This window comes from Dipodomys spectabilis, unplaced genomic scaffold, assembly GCF_019054845.1.
Source record: "Dipodomys spectabilis isolate Male_0828 unplaced genomic scaffold, ASM1905484v1 ptg000026l, whole genome shotgun sequence".
NCBI classification, from domain to species: domain Eukaryota; kingdom Metazoa; phylum Chordata; class Mammalia; order Rodentia; family Heteromyidae; genus Dipodomys; species Dipodomys spectabilis.
In genome coordinates, this window is record NW_024870703.1 from 13,361,716 (window position 1) to 13,379,431 (window position 17,716).

The 17,716-nt window shown below is 42.1% G+C and overlaps 1 protein-coding gene across 2 annotated transcripts in view; it reads left to right on the forward strand.

Moving 5' to 3' along the window:
• The first annotated feature begins 15,929 nt into the window (after positions 1-15,929).
• Positions 15,930-17,716, forward strand: part of Fez2 (fasciculation and elongation protein zeta 2) — a 37,528-nt gene continuing 35,741 nt past the window's right edge. For both annotated transcript variants that reach the window (XM_042675513.1, XM_042675514.1), the window contains exon 1: positions 15,930-16,249. In XM_042675513.1, coding sequence (XP_042531447.1) covers positions 15,996-16,249 — 254 coding nt within the window. In that variant the 5' untranslated portion in view covers positions 15,930-15,995. The remainder of the gene's footprint in view (positions 16,250-17,716) is intronic.

A 17,716-nucleotide genomic window follows, 5' to 3' on the forward strand; every position in this document is an offset into this window, starting at 1 on the left:
CCCTCATGCAGCTAGCATGACAGGTGTTTACTATTATTCCCACCTATGGATGGAAAAAAGGGCTCATGCTAGCCCTAGGCTAGCCTCAAATCATAGTCCTTCTAATCTCAGCCTCACAAATAGCTAAGATTACAGTCATTAGCCACTAGTGCCTTCTGCCATAGATTGTTTTGATGACTGAGATAAGTAATAGTTCTAAAACTCCTAGATTGAGACATAGTCGGTGCTCAGTAAAATATTGCTTTTTCTATAAAGAATATTAATCTCATGCATGAGCTCCCTTTTAGCTTTCATTGTGAAAGTTTTGGCTTTGCTTTCTTTAAGTAGAAGGCCATTGGATGCTAGACTTTTTAAAATTTTTAAATATTTACTTTATGGTGTTGGCAAAAGAAAGCTGTAGGGGGGTCTTTAAAAATGGGTTCTGAAGTTAGGTGCCAGTGGCTCATGTCTGCAATCTTAGCTACTCAGGACACTGAGATCTGAGGATTGAAGTTCGAAAGTCAGCTCAAGTAAGACAGTCTGTGAGGCTGATCTCCGATTAACTACCAAAAAATCCAGAAGTGGAGCTATGGCTCAAGTGATAGAGTGTAAACCTTGAGCAAGAAAGCAAGAAAGCTCAGGGACAGCACACAGGCCCTGAATTCAAGCCCTATGACCAGCGCGCACGCACACACACACACACACATACACACACACACACACACACAGAGTGCTTGGATCAGTCTGGGCGGTGAAGGCAAGAAGTCAAAGCCAAGAACATCTGCCATAGGCCAAGGGTCAGTACCTGAAGGGCAAGAGTTACCAGCACAAGCTCAGTTGTCAGGAAGTGAAGGCAGGCCAAGAGGCAACAAGCAGGTGGCTCACACGTAACGAGACACCCGCATGTCAGGAACCTGGCTCCACTACCACAGAAGGCTCTACTCCAGAGCAGGGCAGGCCAAGAGATGAAGGTCCACAGTCAAAGGGGCCAGCCAGAGGCCTACGGAGGCCAAAGCATAACCCCAAGCCAAGGGGACTTGGCTGATAGCTGTTTCTGGGTTTTATAGGCTCATGCAAGTCAGAAGTCAACTACAAATGGAAATACCTGTATTCTCCATGTACAAGTAGATAAATGGATGACAAGAAATTAGACAGATGTGAGAAGAAAAAAGAAAGTATTTGTTTGAAACTAGTAGCACATTGCAATGGAAATCTCCCATAGCAGAGCCATGGTAGAGCTACACATGCTTGACTATGAACTTCATTTCTGTGATTAACTCTTGGGAAAAGGAATGTTGCTATACTTTGCCTTATGGTTTCTAAAACGATCACAAGTTATCTCAAAATGAACAGCGTGGCTAAGATTTAATCAATTATGGAATCCGAATCTCCATTGCATGTTCTGGCTCTGTCATATCCTCACCTCCACTTCTTCCTGGAAGACACTGGGGGTGAAGTTGGAAGGACTCATTGTTGTGTACTGGAGTGAGATCTGGGGGGGACACAGAAGTATCTCTCTGATATGTGGAATCATTCTCTGGAAGATGGCCTGAGGATGTACCTTAACAGCTGGGAATATAATCCCATGAAGGAGGAAGGTAAAGGAGAAAGAGAACCATATACTAAAGAATGGGTTCTTGGGCCCGGCATGGTGATACATACCTATAATCCCAACTAATTAGGAAGTAGAGATAGGAGAAATAGAGTCCAATGCCAGCAATTGGAAAACAAAGTAAAAACAAGTTTTGGATGTAAATCAAGTGACAGTAAACTAGGCTAGCAAATAACAAAATACAGAGCTCTGAGTTGGTAGATTGCTAGCCTTGAGCAGAAGAGCTGAGGGACAGTGCCCAGGTCCAGAGTTCAGGCCCCATGACCGACCAAACAAAAACAAAAACAAAAACAAGGCTCTGAGTTCAATCTCAGTAACACACACACACACACCGGGTTTTAAAGCTGACCACAATTGGTTACAAGGGAGTTGATTACTTTAGCGTAGAGCTATTGTGTCACCCTTCCTGAGGTATAAAAAAAATTAGTTATCGTCTGGCTTCTGTGCCCAGTTGATCTTCAGCACTTGCTCTACTGGACTTTGTTCCCTCTATTTTATCTGCATCAGATGTTGGAGAGGCCAGATCCAAGATGGTAGCCGGGGCATACTCTAGCAAAGGATAAAACTCACAGGACAAGTCAGTAGGAAGGTGTGAGTCAGCAGCACTCACCACATTCCTGCCTGCAACTTTCAATCCCCCAGGCTCCTGCAGGGCAGGCCCAGTGGGTTCTGTAGCCGCATTTAGCTCAAAAGTCACAGCATTTCATGCTGTAGCAGCAAGAGAGAAGTCCAGGTGTGTTGCTGGCTGGTGAAGTCCACTGGCAGCTCGTAGCATTGCCTGACTCACAGCTCCAAGACAGCATAGGGCAGAGCTTAGGACCAGCCAATGCAGCATATGTGTGTGGCTCGTCATTTATACCTTTCTGATTATACGTTCACTAACATCACTGGGCACTTACTGTGCAAGGCACTTCTTTTACATTAGCTCATGTACAGAACTCATGTAATCTGTTTTGTATAATGCTCTCTTACCACGTAATTTTCCAGTGAGGACTTCTCTGTTCTCATTATGTATTCTTCAACAGCATTTTTAGCTGCCAAGGACACAATCCATCAGACGTAGGCAAAACAATTTATTTCACTTTCCCATGTTAGAGAACGCATTGGTTGTTTATCATTGTTTACTTTCCTAAGTCATTCAATGTGTGTAAGTCAGAGTTGGCTAGTCTATGTTGTTAAAACAAACAACCCCCAGATCTTAGTGGTTTAAAATAACAGAGATTTATTTTTCACTTACGTATGGGGTTAGCAACAGACCTCTGCATAGCAAAGCTGCCTCGGAACCAAGTCTAGCAGAACAGCTGACATCTCAAATGTCGTTGGTCAACGTGCCAGAGGGAAAAGATAGCTCTGAAGAGTCATATTGGCAATTAAATGCATCCTGGAAGTGACACACACCCTAAACTTATTGGTTAGATCTAGTTGCACCGCCTCACCCAACCACTAGGGGGCCAGGGAAGGAAAGACAACCAGACATGGCAAATGTTACCAATGAGTATTATCTTAACAAATGCCCTGGCACCTCAATCTTTGGTTTTCCTGCTGTTTTTCCTTTGAAACTCCTTTATAGGAACTCTATTAGAACATTGTGTTATTAATGCATACACTGGAGCTTTATATTTCAGTTCTCAGGTCCATACTGCCCTATCATGCTATCCTCTGAACATAGAATTTTGGTTCTTAGTCTTAAGTCTTCCCAAGGCCTAAGGTCTTCTGCTCTTTAAAAAATTACCCAGTTTCATATATTCTGTTCTAACAGTAAAAAATGAACTGAGACATTCATGAAGATAAATCTCTGCACTCTACAATACTTTTTTTTTTCTTTTTAAAAATTTTATTGTGAAAATACTGTACAGAGGGGTTACAATTACATGGGCAAGATAATGAGTAGATTTCTTATCAAGCATTGTAGCCTCCTCCTTTGTTTCCCCCTCCCATCCCTGCCCATCCTCCCCCCGCCCCCCAACCCAATCCTCCGGGCTCCCCCCTCCCCCCACACCAAAGTTGTAAAGTTCTTTTTCATCAGAACGACTTAGTTCTTTATCCTCCTGATATTCAGAGTAAGCTATTGAATAGGTGAATAGACTTATTTTCCTTCCTTCCTTCCTTCCTTCCTTCCTTCCTTCCTTCCTTCCTTCTTTCCTTCCTTCCTTCCTTCCTTCCTTTCTCTCCTTCCCTCCCTCCCTCCCCTCCTTTTCTTCTCTTCTTCTTACTTTTCCTTCTTACTTCAATTTTTTTTTCTCTTCAAAGGCTCAAATTTCAAAAGTAGGCCACAGTAGTAATGCAGTTAGTTAACTATTTACTTTATTCTCATTTCAGACTGTTGATATTGGAAGGTATTAGATCGTACCAGATCCAGGTCCCCCTACGGTGATCCAACTGTTTGCAAGACTACCCTAAACCTGGCTGAGTCTAGGGGTACTGCCTATTTCCAGAACCCTCACCACTAAGCTTTGCTAGTTGTGAGGACAGAGAACTGTGTGAACTGGAGACCATACTGTGGAGGCCATCACTGTCTTATGAATATTCTATTGTGCTAATAACTTGGCTATCACTTGGTAGCAGATCCTGCGTTCTTCCTCCCGAGGCTGATCCAATTCCAGCAGCAGGCCCAGTTGCAGGCCCTCCGTTTCTCCTGACTGAACTGGTTGGTAAGACTTGGCTCAGCCTGATCACGGGATATAACTCTAGGGGGAAATTGGAAGTTGTTTGGTGAGTGACAGGTGCTTTAGTCATTCCTTAAGGTCTAGCCTGAGTAGGCCAGAAAAGTCTAGTTAGATGGAAGCATTTTAAGTACCTTTGTGAGGGACAGTGGGAACACTGGAGTGACTGAGAAAAGGCAGGTTCTAAGTAAAGCCTTGGCTTCAGTCCAAGTCTTATGCAAAAGTTCTATGGAGTGGAGAAAATCACTGGGAACAAGCAAGGAGTGAAAGAATGGAGAAATAGAAGCCTTTGTAGATGGGGAAAGAGACAAATTGGATAGAAACATTCAAAGGAGAGTAGAAAAACAAGGTGGTACACAGAGAGCTTGAGAAAGGAGTAATATTTGAAGCCTATATTTGGAGCCAATGCTTTAAAAAAATTGTAATGATGTATCTTATCCCATATTTGTTTTAAGGCAGATCATTTTAAATTCTCATAACAATCAATACAATAATGCAATCACCAAACATGAAAAAGAACTTTCTCTGTGATTTGAGAAACTCAGAGGTTAATTAGAAACTCAAAAGATTATAACTGAAAATATCATTATTTTATGAAGACAATAAAAATAAATTAGATTTTTCAAAAGTAGTTTGATGTATGCATAGCCATTATCATTTGGAAATTAAATACTTATAGAATTTATAAAACACAATGGAGTTTAGTAATTTGGTAATCTTTCTTTACTCTTCTGAATTTTTGAAAGATGTAAATACTATATTTCCTTATAGCAGATCTTTGCTTAAAGAATTTAATTTTCAAGAACTAAATTTTATTTATTTTATTGGACCCTAGAGATAAGTCTGTTTTCAGGGTCATTTAACATTTATTATTAAGTGCATGTAAAAATCAATGCTGCTTCATGGAGTGTTAAAAGTAAAGTCACTAGCTCATGTCACTCCTTGCCTATGGAGTTTTAATATTACCAATACTGAACAAAGTTAGAAACAAATCAATCTTCAAAACAGCTCATAGAAACAGACAAATTCTATTTGAGAAATCAAATTCTTAATTAGGACATCAACTATTTTAACAGTCATGAAATAGTCCCTTCTTTGTTCCAGCAAAATTCATTTGTATATTTTGCATTTTACTAAGAGAACTGAAATGTTTTCACTTCTCTCTACCATTTCTCAGGCGCTAATGACAGAGGACATGACCTCAGTTGCTTTTCAGTTTTAGCTGTTTTATCCCATCCCTAGAATAGTATCCAACCCAGAACTGAAATCTTATCAGAAACCAGAGTCTTTACAATCTTCTGATCTATTATTTTTCTTGCTATCACAATTTCCGTGGGTGTAATGCACAAGCATCCATATGAGCGGACTGGAAACCTGAGGTTTGTGATAAAGCAAATTTGATAATAGAAGAGAGGAAATGAATACTTCTGAAACATTTTTGACTGGTTAAGTGATAATATATTAGCATTAAATTAGGTATTCAATAAAGAAAGGTTCTTACTTGTCAAATACCAAAGTGCTATACATCGAGATAGGGATGACAGACTTAGGAGCTGACACACATTGAAGCATTTCACAGTGAAAAAAAAAAGTACGTTCTCTGAAAAGGCCTTAATTTCAGGACTGGTGTCTTTAGTTCCCTGTGATTTCCAGTAGTGAATATTCTCTATTAATCACCTGTAGAAAACTAAAACTAGATCCTTATATATCACCCTGCACCTGAATCAACTCCAAATGGATCAAAGATGTCGGAGTCAAAGCAGACATCCTGAAAACATTACAAGATGGAATAGGAGAAACCCTAGGTCTCCTTGGCACAGGCCGAAATTTTCTTAATAGAGACCCAGAAACACAACAAATCAAAGAAAGGCTGGACAAATGGGACTGCATGAATCTGCAGAGCTTCTGCATGGCAAAGGACATAGCTAGCAAGATCAATAGAAAGCCCACAGATTGGGAGAAGATCTTCACTAGCCATACAACGGACAAGGGTCTCATATCTAAAATATACCTGGAACTCAAAAAATTAAATCCCCCAACAACAAATCTCCAAAGAAACAACTGCTCAATAAATAAGTGGGCTAAAGACTTAAAGAGAAACATCTCTGAAGTGGAAAGAAGGATGGCAAATAAACACATGAAGAAATGCTCAACCTTGCTAGCCATAAAAGAAACGCAAATGAAGACAACATTGAGATACCACCTCATCCCAGTTAGAATGGCTAAAATAAAGAACTCTAATAACAACAGATGCTGGAGGGGATGTGGACAGAAGGGAACCCTACTGCATTGTTGGTGGGAATGTAAACTTGTTCAACCACTTTGGAAAGTAGTATGGAGGTTCCTCAAAAGGCTCCATAGAGCTCCCCTATGACCCAGCAATCCCACTTTTGGGCATTTACCCAAATGATCACAAACAAGACCACACTAAAGCTACCAGCACAACTATGTTTATTGCACTATCCACCAGAAATTTATGATGGGGAAAAAGACTTGAGGCACTTTCCCCCTTAACCTCTGCCCTATATATATAATTGCAATGGATCTGCGTTGCAGCCTGGCATTTGGAGGACTTTCCATTTGGTCAGCATATGTACTCTCCTCCTGTAATACCTGTTTCCACTTGATATTTACCTTTGTTGACATTGATCGCTGTTGGTGTTCCATGTGTTAATTGATTGCTGTTACAGTGGTGCCAAGGGACCTCAGTCAAGGTTGATTGCATTGGTATAACAAACTCCTTAAGGCCTTATATTTGCATAAATGATATTTATCTGGGTGAGCACTGCCATTGTTTTTGAAAGAAAAGGAGAGGATTTTGTACAAGGGCTAAGTAGGAGGTGGAAACTATTTAACATTGATGAGAACAGAGGAGCTAGCATGGAATCTGTCCAAGGAGGTAGAGCTAAATTTTGTCAAATATTACAGAATTAGCATTTCTAAAGGGCTGACCTTGTTAGATTATAGTGAAGGGGAAGCTTCGTCTTGTTTTTAGGCATTAACAAGTGAGATTAGATGTAGACAGCAACTTCTGCCTTGCATCTGTGCTCATCTCTCCACACCTCCTCAGACTTGACTTGGGAACCAGCAGTAGGGTAAAATCGAATTCTTTCTTTCTGCCTCTATCTCAGCCCCTTCTTTCTTCCTCCTAAGCTGAGATGGTCTCAGCTTTAATAACTATTTTTAGTTGTCTCTATCAAGATGGCTCAAGTCCAGCTAAAGCTTGGAGTATCCATTTGACTCCTGGGTTGGGGGGGGTCTGGAGGGGAACACATCCTTGCTTAACAAATGGTGCTCAATGTGGGCTGCTCCTTTTGCTGCCCTCTATCTTGTGCAACCTCCCACCTTCAGAATTCTCTAGAAAAAGTTTAGCCCCAGTTCTTAATGTTGTCTGGTGCTCTCAAATTCTTCAGGATTTCTTAAGAACACTCATGGGATCCCATCGTTGGGGCAGGGTCCTTTATCTGAGGAACCATTTAGGTGGAGCAAAAGACACTGTTTAACCCACCTGGAATCTGCTTACTCTTTGGATCTTCCAACCCCTGCCACTGGGGTTGGAAGGGGGGTAAAGAATCATATCAACTGCAAATGGGGAGAGTTTGACTCCTTTCTCCTCTAGTTGAATTGTTCTTATTCTTTTTTCTCTCCCTTGCAGCTTTTTCTAGGAATTCCAGTACTCTTGATTAAGAGTAGGGGAGTGTATACCCTTGTCTCCTTACTGACTTTAGAGGATATCATTTTATTTCTCTTCCCCTTTTGTATGTAGTAAAATTTAAAGCTGCTATTATTTTATGTTTTCTGGTGTAGTGGCCAGGAGTTCCTTTAGTTTTTGTTTGCCATGGAAGAATTTTATTTCATCCTCATTTATAAAGGACAGCTTTGTTGTGTACACTAACTTAGGTTGACAGTTTTTTTTTCAGGAGTTGGAATGTATCATACCATATCCTCTTTGCTTTAAGTTTCTTTTGAAAAATACCAGTTATTCTGATAGGTTTGTATTTATGTATTTATTGCTTCTCTTTTGCAGCTTTAAATATTCTTTGTTACATGTACTTCAGTGTTATAGTGTTTTAGTTATAATGTATACAGCAGTGTTTCTTTTTTTGCTTTTGGTTGCTTAGTGCTCTGAAAGCCTCCTGTACCTGGGTGAACAAAGGTTTGTCAAACTTTTGTTTGGAGATGTTTTCTGTTATCATTTTGTTAAGCTGTTTTCTATGCCTTCAGCTTGTTTCTCTTATTCTTCTTTACCCGTGCTTTATAAGTTTGGTCTTTTGACAGCATCCCAGATATCTTGCAAGTAGTTTATATTTTCTTACATTTATATTTATTTCTTATATTTATTCATATCCTTGTCAGAGGGATCTACCCGGTTTTATCTCTGATCTCGGATAATCTGTTTGCAACTTGTTCCATTCTGCTATTAGAGCTTTTGACTGATGTTTTCACTTGGGTTGTTGAGGTTATCATTTCTAGTATTTCGATTTGATTTTTGTTACAGTTTCTATATCTTTTAAATTTATTTCCCCCTTATATATCACAATGTTTCCCTTCTTTCATTTAGTTGTTTATTTGAACTCTCTTCGATTTCTTTCAGGAGTTTACTTTTGTCCTCTTTGATTTCCCTCAAGTGTTCATACATGCCCTCTTAAATTTCATTGATTCTTCTTATTGTTGTTCTTTTGAGCTCATTGTTGGAAACCTCATCTCTTTTACTGTCACCAAGCCCTTGAATGACCCTTGAATTGGACATACTACTTTAATTTTTCTTATTACTCAAGTTGCTACATTGAAATTTACCCATCTGAAGCTGAGTCTTTTGTTGGAAGTTTTGATCATCTTTCATCTGAAATAATCCTAATGTTCAGGCAGGACAGTGTAGTGCTAGGCTGTGTAGAGATGCTCCTTCTCACCCTTGGACTGGATGGTTTGGTTCAGTAGCTAAGCCTTCATCCAGTGCTCAGGGGATTAGGCCAGATTCCCTGCATGGTTCCCATCCAGCTAAACCACCTGAAGTTCCTTTTAGGAAGGTTGGTTGCCTTTACCATAGGGGTTTCTTTGCCATAGAGGATTTCCTTCTTTTTATGCCTCAGTACAAAATAAGCTCCTTTGTGCCACAGAGAGCTTTATAGTTTGTGGGCCAAGAAAGTTCTCACTTGTATCTTACCACCAGTCTGTGCCTTCAGGGACAAGCAACCATCTAAGCCTTGGGATGACTCCTAAATGTGACAGAGAATGGGTGAGGTGAATAGAGAGCTTTGAGCACTGCCCTGACTGAGTAAAAACTGAAGAACATAGTTACTCTGCCTGCTGGCCTCAGTTGTTCAGAACCATCCCTTGCTTCACCTCTGTTTCCAGAGGAGATAGCTATGCAAACTTTGTGATTCACAGAGTCTCAACTTAGGTCTCAGTCCTGTTGCACACCTGGAGGGATGCAGTTCCTAGGGGGAGTATCCCTATGCTCTGGGGGCCCTGCTCAATTATTTGCCTCTCTGTATAGTCATTGTGCGTATCAAGTATGTCAAAGGGCCTGGGAACAGGTCTCTGGCTCACTCAGCAACCCACACATGTATGTATGAAAATGGCAGGTTCAAAAGGCTGAATACACAGTCTCAATGCTTTGTGGCCTCCTTAGCTACAGATTTCAAGAGTCATTCCTAGCCAGAAAGGATGGGCCTCCATCAAGGTCCAAACTGTGGATACCCAAACTGCCACTGTACATCCCTACCAGGCTCCCTGAGGTCCCGCTGCGAATCCCTGAAAGGTGTTCTGAGTTGCTGTGGTTGACATCTAGGCTGTTGTGTGTTGCCCATGCCCAAGCTATTCTCCTCCCCAGTTGCAGGTGCCTAAGCAGTGATTCGAGCTATGGCTTTTGGCACCCTACACCAGTCTTCAAGGCGTTGATGCCATTTCCCACAGCTTGAACTCCTCAGCCATGTCCTCTTGGACGCTTTTCCTCTGCTTGACTACCTCCTCTGGCTGACTCTTATTCAGACTCTGCGTCAGGATGTTGCAAAGATCCTTGTGACAATTCTAGAGTAATCCAACCTCCAACAAGATGGTGTCTTGCAATTACCTTCCAAACATGGGGAGGACAGAATGACTTTCTTTATCAAGGCTAGACTTTCACACTGCCTTACAAATCCCCACACTAGGATGTATGTTCTCACCCTGATGCTACAATTGGCAATCTGTTGCCATAGCTGTGTATTTGTACCATGTAATAGTATGTTGATCTTTTTCTCCCTCTCCTAGGAAGCCAGGGATGGTCTTAGAACTCTTTGCTGATTTTTCCCCCCTGGTGTTGGCTTCATTTATCTGTGGTTTGATGCCTTCCTGTTAGTGTGTGTGTGTGTGTGTGTGTGTGTGTGTGCGTGTGTGTATGTGTGCGTGTGTGGTTCCTGATGCTTTTCCTTTTAGTCTCTCTTTAGAATCTAACTCCTATGGTGCTACTAGACTCCTCTCACTGTCAAAGTAAAAAAATGGTGGATGCTTCTAATCGACCATCTTGCCTTGGCTCTGGCCTCACACTTTTTGCCTGGGGCCAGTCTCAGACTGGATATCCTTCTACCTGTACCTCCTGCTGCAGTGATAAGCATCTGCCACTATAACTAACTTATTTGCTGAGATGAGTCTTGCTAACTTTTTGCCCGGCCTGGTCTTGAAACAGTAGTTGCTTTGATCTCTGCTTCCTGAGTAACTGGGATTATGGTAGTGGGTCACTGCACCTAGTCTTACCCTGTCTTTTTAACAAGGATGCAAGCAGCCATTCCTTAAATGCTTGGGTTAACATGTTGATTTTAAAATTCTTTTCATTTATATTCCTCGGATGTTTTTCCTGTAATTATTGAATAAACTAGCTATTACCCAAACTTTTATTGAGAAACTTTCATTTATATACCTACTTATTTATATACCTCTAGTGATGCCTTTAGCATTTGCTAAATATGATACCTTGACAACCAGATTTTTTGTTTTTATATTAAGTAATTTATTTCATTTGTAGTTCTTCTAGATTTTTATTAATTATATCTTTAGGTGACATAATGTCGAGTAATCTAGCTTTCTACTTTTTTGTAATTTAAATTTCCAGTCTGATTGCATGATGTATACAAAATTTAAATGTATTATAAAACCAATGAAGTTTCCACCTTAAATGAAAGACTCCAGTATTAGGAAGTTATTTTGTAAAGTTAAATTACTCTATATTTTATTTCTAACTTTGAATTGAGGGCTAAAAATTATTTTTATAGGCTAACTTTTTAATACAATATATCAAGTGAGCAAACACACTCATGCGTGTTCATTCACATATGGTCTCTAGGGGTTAGTAAGAAAAAAATGGTAAGAAAATGTGTTTGAGTGAATGAATTAGTAAAATTAGGCTATGAGATATAATAACCATGAAAGATCCTCTTCTTCTTAAACTTTGGGCATAGGTGGACTGGTCTAAACCTGTGAGGCTGGCAAGAAACATTCCCCTTAGCCCCCAGATCTTTGTTAGTGTGGGAAGGTAGATGTTGGCTGGTGGGAGGATAGTGATTGGAAAGAGGAATAAGGTTGGTATCAAGAAATGTTAAGTCACCTGGAGCCAGTGGCTCACACCTATAATCCTAGCTATGCAGGAGGCTGAGATCTGAGGATCACAGTTCAAAGCTGCCCCGGGCAAGGAAAGTCCATGAGACTCTTATCTCCAATAAACCACAAGAAAACCGGAAATGGCATTGTGACTCAAGTGGTAGAATGCTCCCTTGAGCTGAAGAGCTGAGGGACAGCGCCCAAACTGAGAGTTCAAGTCCCATGACAGACCAAAAAAAAAAAAAGAAACAAAGAAAAAAAAGAAATGTTAAGTGAAAAGTAGGAAATAGTAACTGGTACCTCTAAAATAAGAAATCTGAGTTAAAGGAGCAGAAGGAAAGTGTGGGGAGAAGGGAACGGGCACAGTTTAGTTGGAACTAGGTTTCCTATTGGATGCCTAGAGGAAGTGGTGAAGCAACCTCTAGATCTCACGTGAGAGGAGACGCGTGGAACTTATTAAGGAGAATATTGCTAAAGCATATGTACCCAATCACACACCTTCCCCCTTTTTAAACTGGTTGCTTTGTTATGACTTCTTTTACAGTAAGTACTTAAAGTGTATAAAAACACCAAGTAACATTTTGTTTCCCATTATGATGGTTTTTTTTTTTTAAAGTTTCCTTTTCTAATCTCATTTCTCTATATCAACAGAGTGGCAAAGCCAGGCACCAGTGGCTCACCCCTGCAATCCTAGTTATACAGGAGGTTGAGACCTGAGGGTTGCAGTTGGTAGCCAGCCTGGGCAAGAACTGAGATTCTTATCTCAGATTGACTAACCCAAAGCCAGAAGGCGAACTGTGGCTCAAGTGGTAAAGTGTTAGACTTGAACACATGCCCTGTATTCAAGTCCATGGATTGGCACAAAAATAAATAAATAAGTAAAAATCATTTTAACAGCTTATGTTAGATACCAAAGTTAGTATGGGAATACAAACAAATACAAATTAACTAAGCAAAGTAATGTAAACTTTGGTCTTGAAATGGAGTTTTCATAATGTTTGAGGTGATAACAAATAACTTGTGTTTAATTAAAGGCAAAAACATCCCATGGGGAAAGTTTGGCTCAAATAAAGTTCTGAGATCATTAGAGTTAACCCAGTTACAATTTATTTATTTATTTTTTTTTTTTTGGGGTCTGGTCGTGGGGCCTGAACTCTGGGCCTGAGCGCTGTCCCTCAGCTCTTCAGCTCAAGGCTAGCACTCTACCACTTGAGCCACAGCGCCACTTCCGGCTTTTTTCTTTTTGCTTATGTGGTGCTGAGGAATCAAACTCAGGGCCTCATGCATGCAAGGCAAGCACTCTACCCACTGAGCCACTTTCCCAGCCCCCCCAGTTACAATTTATTTAAAGGCATACAACCCCCCCCCCAACAGTGGATTCTATGAGTAATTTTCATTTCCAGTCATATGTATACACGCCATGCAAACAAATGGAAATATGACTCAAGGGAAAAAAATAATTTTGCATTAGTTGCATACATAAATTGAAGAGTTTGAGATAACTCAATGTGTGCTCATAATTTTGCATGCTTCCTCAGATAGAGAAAGCAAGTTATCTGATACTTTTACATAATCACTTTTGAGTAATGTTTAGATATGTGATTATCGGCTGAATTAGCATACTTTCTAAGCAACACAAAAGCTATTAAACATTGACAATTAGTTTTAGCTCTTGGCAAGGTAGAATCTATCATTTGCTTCATTTAGGCTTCAAAGAAATAAGGAACAATATTGCTTTTAAGTTAATTATCCAGTTTCTTAGGCTTAATCACAAATTTGTTTTTTCTGGGATAAATTACTAAAACAGAAGACAACATTCATTGGAAAAGTAAATGAGGAAATTTTGGTATTAACTAATATTCTTTTTTTTTTTTTTTTTTTGTTGGTTGTAGGGCTTAAACTCTGGGCCTGGGTAGTATCCATCAGCTCTTCAGTTCAAGAATAGTGCTCTACCACTTTGGCCACACTGCCACTTCCGATTTTCTGGTGGTTAATTGAAGATAAGAGTCTCACAGACTTTCCTGCCCAGGCTGGCTTTGAGCCGTGATCCTTAGATCTCAGCCTCCGGAGTAGTTAGGATTACAGGTGTGAGTCACCAGCACCCACCTAATTTGTGTACTTGAGGATTAATTTCCATGCTGTCGAGATGGACAAAGCATATTGGCAAAAATATTGTTTATATGTAATATTTTTAGATAATAAATTCAGATCGGCAAAACAAGAACTCATTTGTGGAAGTGACCCCATTTAAGGTGACAAGGTGGACAGAGAAGTTCCAAGGCCCACATGGAATGGGAAATGGGTCAGATGTTTCTATTCAATGTGAAATTTAAATCACGGTGCAAGAAGGAGACAGCCAATCAATGGGTTCTACAAAATGGAATAGCCAATCAAAAGTCTAAACAAAGCCATAAACTCCTGCTTCTGACCGTGCATGCTGCTCTGTCTGTACCTGACTTCCTTGTCTCTCTTATACCTGTGTCCTAATAAAGCTTTGTGTCTCTTGTTCTTCTGTCTTGGTAAATTCTGTACCAGCCACCACCTTGGTGCCAAATATCCACAAGGCCAAAGGTAGTGATTCTATCAACTCCTGAGCATTTATGCCTTGGACACACCACACTTCCTTATATTTATTTTCTTTATAGTTACTTTATTGTGGTAAAATATCAATAATGTGAGAGGTGCAGAGCAGAGAGGATTTCCTATTAGTGTTATTTCCCTGTTTACCTTGTAAGTCCTTGTAGAGCGCATCCATCTATCAGTAATGTAATATGCACATCGAGTAATTGTGAGACATTTTGTAAGTGCTTTGCAAATATTATCTCAGGTAATTATTCATCTTGGCACGTGCCCCAGGGTCTGTTATGTGCAAGATATGAAATATTTGTGGAATTGACGTACCACATCAACATCTCCCAGTAACTGTGGTTGTTACTTAGACAGTTACAGACAGAGAGTGGTCCTGGGACAAATGCCTTCAGGGATAGTCTGTCTCTAGGCCTCAAGTTTTAGGAGTCTTCTTACCAGGGAAGCTAAGAAGAAAGTGATTCCTAAATCTAGAAAATATAGGAAGTGATTCAATACAGTTAAGTTCCTTCCTGTGGTTACCCAGGGGTCATTCAAAGATGACAGGAAAAATTATTTGCCATAGCTAAAATATGGAACCAACCCAGATACCACTCAATAGATGAATGGATCAAGAAAATGTGGTTTATATACACAATGGAATTTTACCCTTCTATCAGAAAGAATGACACCGCCCCTTTTGTAAGGAAATGGAAAGACTTGGAAAAAAAAACTATTAAGTGAAGTAAGCCAGACCCAAAGAAACATAGGCTCTATGGTTTTCCTTATTTATAATAAGTAATATATGCCTAGGATAGTCCTGGCAGAGAATCATCATAGCTCAATAGCTATACACACACACACACGCATATATATATGTATATATATATATATATGTATATATATATATATATATATATGATGCTAATTGAAATGAATTCCAAGACAGGGGAACAACAGGTCTTTTTTGTTTTTTGGTTGTTGACCTTGTTGTCGCTAATGTACTGTATCTATCTTCTTATTTTATTTCATTTTTCTTTCTCCATTGGTTTATCCCTGGCAATCACTGTCTTTAATTCTGGTACCATGCGTTTTGTATATACATTTATCTGATTTGGGGAAGGGAAAGGGAATAACAAAATGCTGAAAGAAGGACAAAGGATGACTCATTGCAACAACGATACTCACAAGACACTATGTCAGAAATGAAGTTTACAACTTGTGGGGGGGGGGGAGGGAAAAATAGGGGAGGGAGGGGGTAGTGGGAGAAAAAGAAAGGAGTGGGTAATGATGTTCGACAAGAGATGTACTCCTTCCCTTACTCATGTAACTGTAACCTCTCTGTACAGCATCTTTACAATAAAAATAAATTGATTTTTAAAAAAATCACAGGAAAAGACCAGACCGGGTGCTCAGCCTGGGAACCAGACCTTGGGGATGGGGCGGGGCCTGAGCAGGAGGCGTGGCCTCGAACGGGACGGTCCAGAGGGGCGTGGCCAAGGCGGGGTTCCCGGGGCGGAGCCAGACGCAGGGGCGGGGCGGGGCCGGCCTGCGGGGCGGGGCCGGTCTGCGGGGCGGGGCGCGCGGCGGCACCCGGCGCGATGGCGGCGGACGGGGACTGGCAGGATTTCTATGAGTTCCAGGAGCCAGCCGGGAGCCTCCTGGACCAGGAAAACTGTAACGCGAGCCCCGAAGCTGAGGCCGGGCCGGCCGGGGTCGGCGATGGCTTCCCGGCGCTGGCCTGCAGCCTGGAGGAGAAGCTGAGCCTGTGTTTCCGCCCCTCGGGTCCTGGCGCCGAGCCCCCGAGGGCGGCCGTGCGGCCCATCACGGAGCGCAGCCTCCTGCAGGGGGACGAGTGAGTGCGGGGGCCGGCGGGGGCGGGCGGGAGTGCCCCGGGGCCCGGTCCCCGCCCAGGCCCGCAGCCCGCGGGGCTCCCCGCAGGCTCCGCCCCGCGCCCTCCTTCCGCCTCCATGGACGCGGCCCCTCCCCGTCCCGCCCCGCCGGGGCGCGGGGTCCGCGCGCGATCGGGCGGGGCGGGGCGGGAGGGGGTTTAAATCCCCGCCCCGCGGTGGGGCCTCAGTTCCGCCCTCCCGCCAAGCCCTGACTTGGTTTACCCGAGTCTCCCGTGGGAGCCCTTGGTTAGAAACCAGCCCTCTTGGGGCCCGCGGGGCTCCATTCATTCATTCATTCATTCATTCATTCATTCATTCATTCATTCATTCGTTCGTTCATTCGTTCATTCCGCTCCCTTTTCGTGGAAGCGTCCGCTACGTGGCACTGGCTGACACGGCCCCCCTCCCACCCGGCACGGCGGAGGCTGGGCCCTGGGTTTGTGAACACGTGTTTGCGGCGCGGTGATAAAGGCTCCTGAGATTTGGGGGGCGGCTGGGTGGAGGGGGGGCAGTCGGGCTCACTTCGTAGAGAAAGTCACTTGCAAAATCGAATGCTGCTGGTTGAATGGGAGCTGAGGGCCAGGATGTAGCACGTGCAGAGGCACCAGGCCGGGTGGTGTGAGGCCACAGCTGAGCCCCAGAAGTCTGTTGGGACTACCCCCAGGGCCCAGGTGTAGTGCGGGCCTCTACAGAGGCAGAAATGAAAGGCTCCTGGCTATTAATGGCAAGGATCTCCTAGTGTGGCCCAGAAGCTGATGGGTAAACAAATAATGATTACAGGATCACCTAAGTGACCAGGTTTAACGTTGGAGGTGCGCAGGGACGAGAGAAGGGGCAGTGTTTCTGGGTATACTTTATTTAACCACCTGGAGCCCCAGTTAGACTTTGGTTAAATTAAGGTTCTTATGCTGTACATAGTCTTACCTGGTAAAAGGAAAAGGAGAGCCGGGAAGCTTAAGCAAATTTGCACTTGTAGGTAGAGAGGGACCCGCGGAGCTGCTGCAGGTGAAATGAATGGAGTACTTACTTTTTTTTTTAATTGTTTTTTTTTTTTATGGTGAAAATACTGTACAAAGAGGTTACAGTTACATGAGCAAGGTAATGAGTACATTTCTTACCCAGCATTGTTGCCTCCTCCTTTGTTTTTCCCCTACCATCCCTTCCCTCCCACCTCCTCAGCTACACCGCCCTCTCCACCCCCCCCCCCAATTGTAAAGTTTGTTTTTCGACGTGGAGTACATCACATTGTTGCAGTGGGTCAATCTGAATCCCTATTTAAACAATTTTTTTCCTTCCCCTCCCCAAATTATACCAACATCAAATACAGTGAAAACAGTGGTTATAACACCCTGGGGGAGGGACATACAAAGCAACAAAAAAAAAATCACATGGTACCTTATAAATACGTTAGAAACAATAGCAAGGAAGAA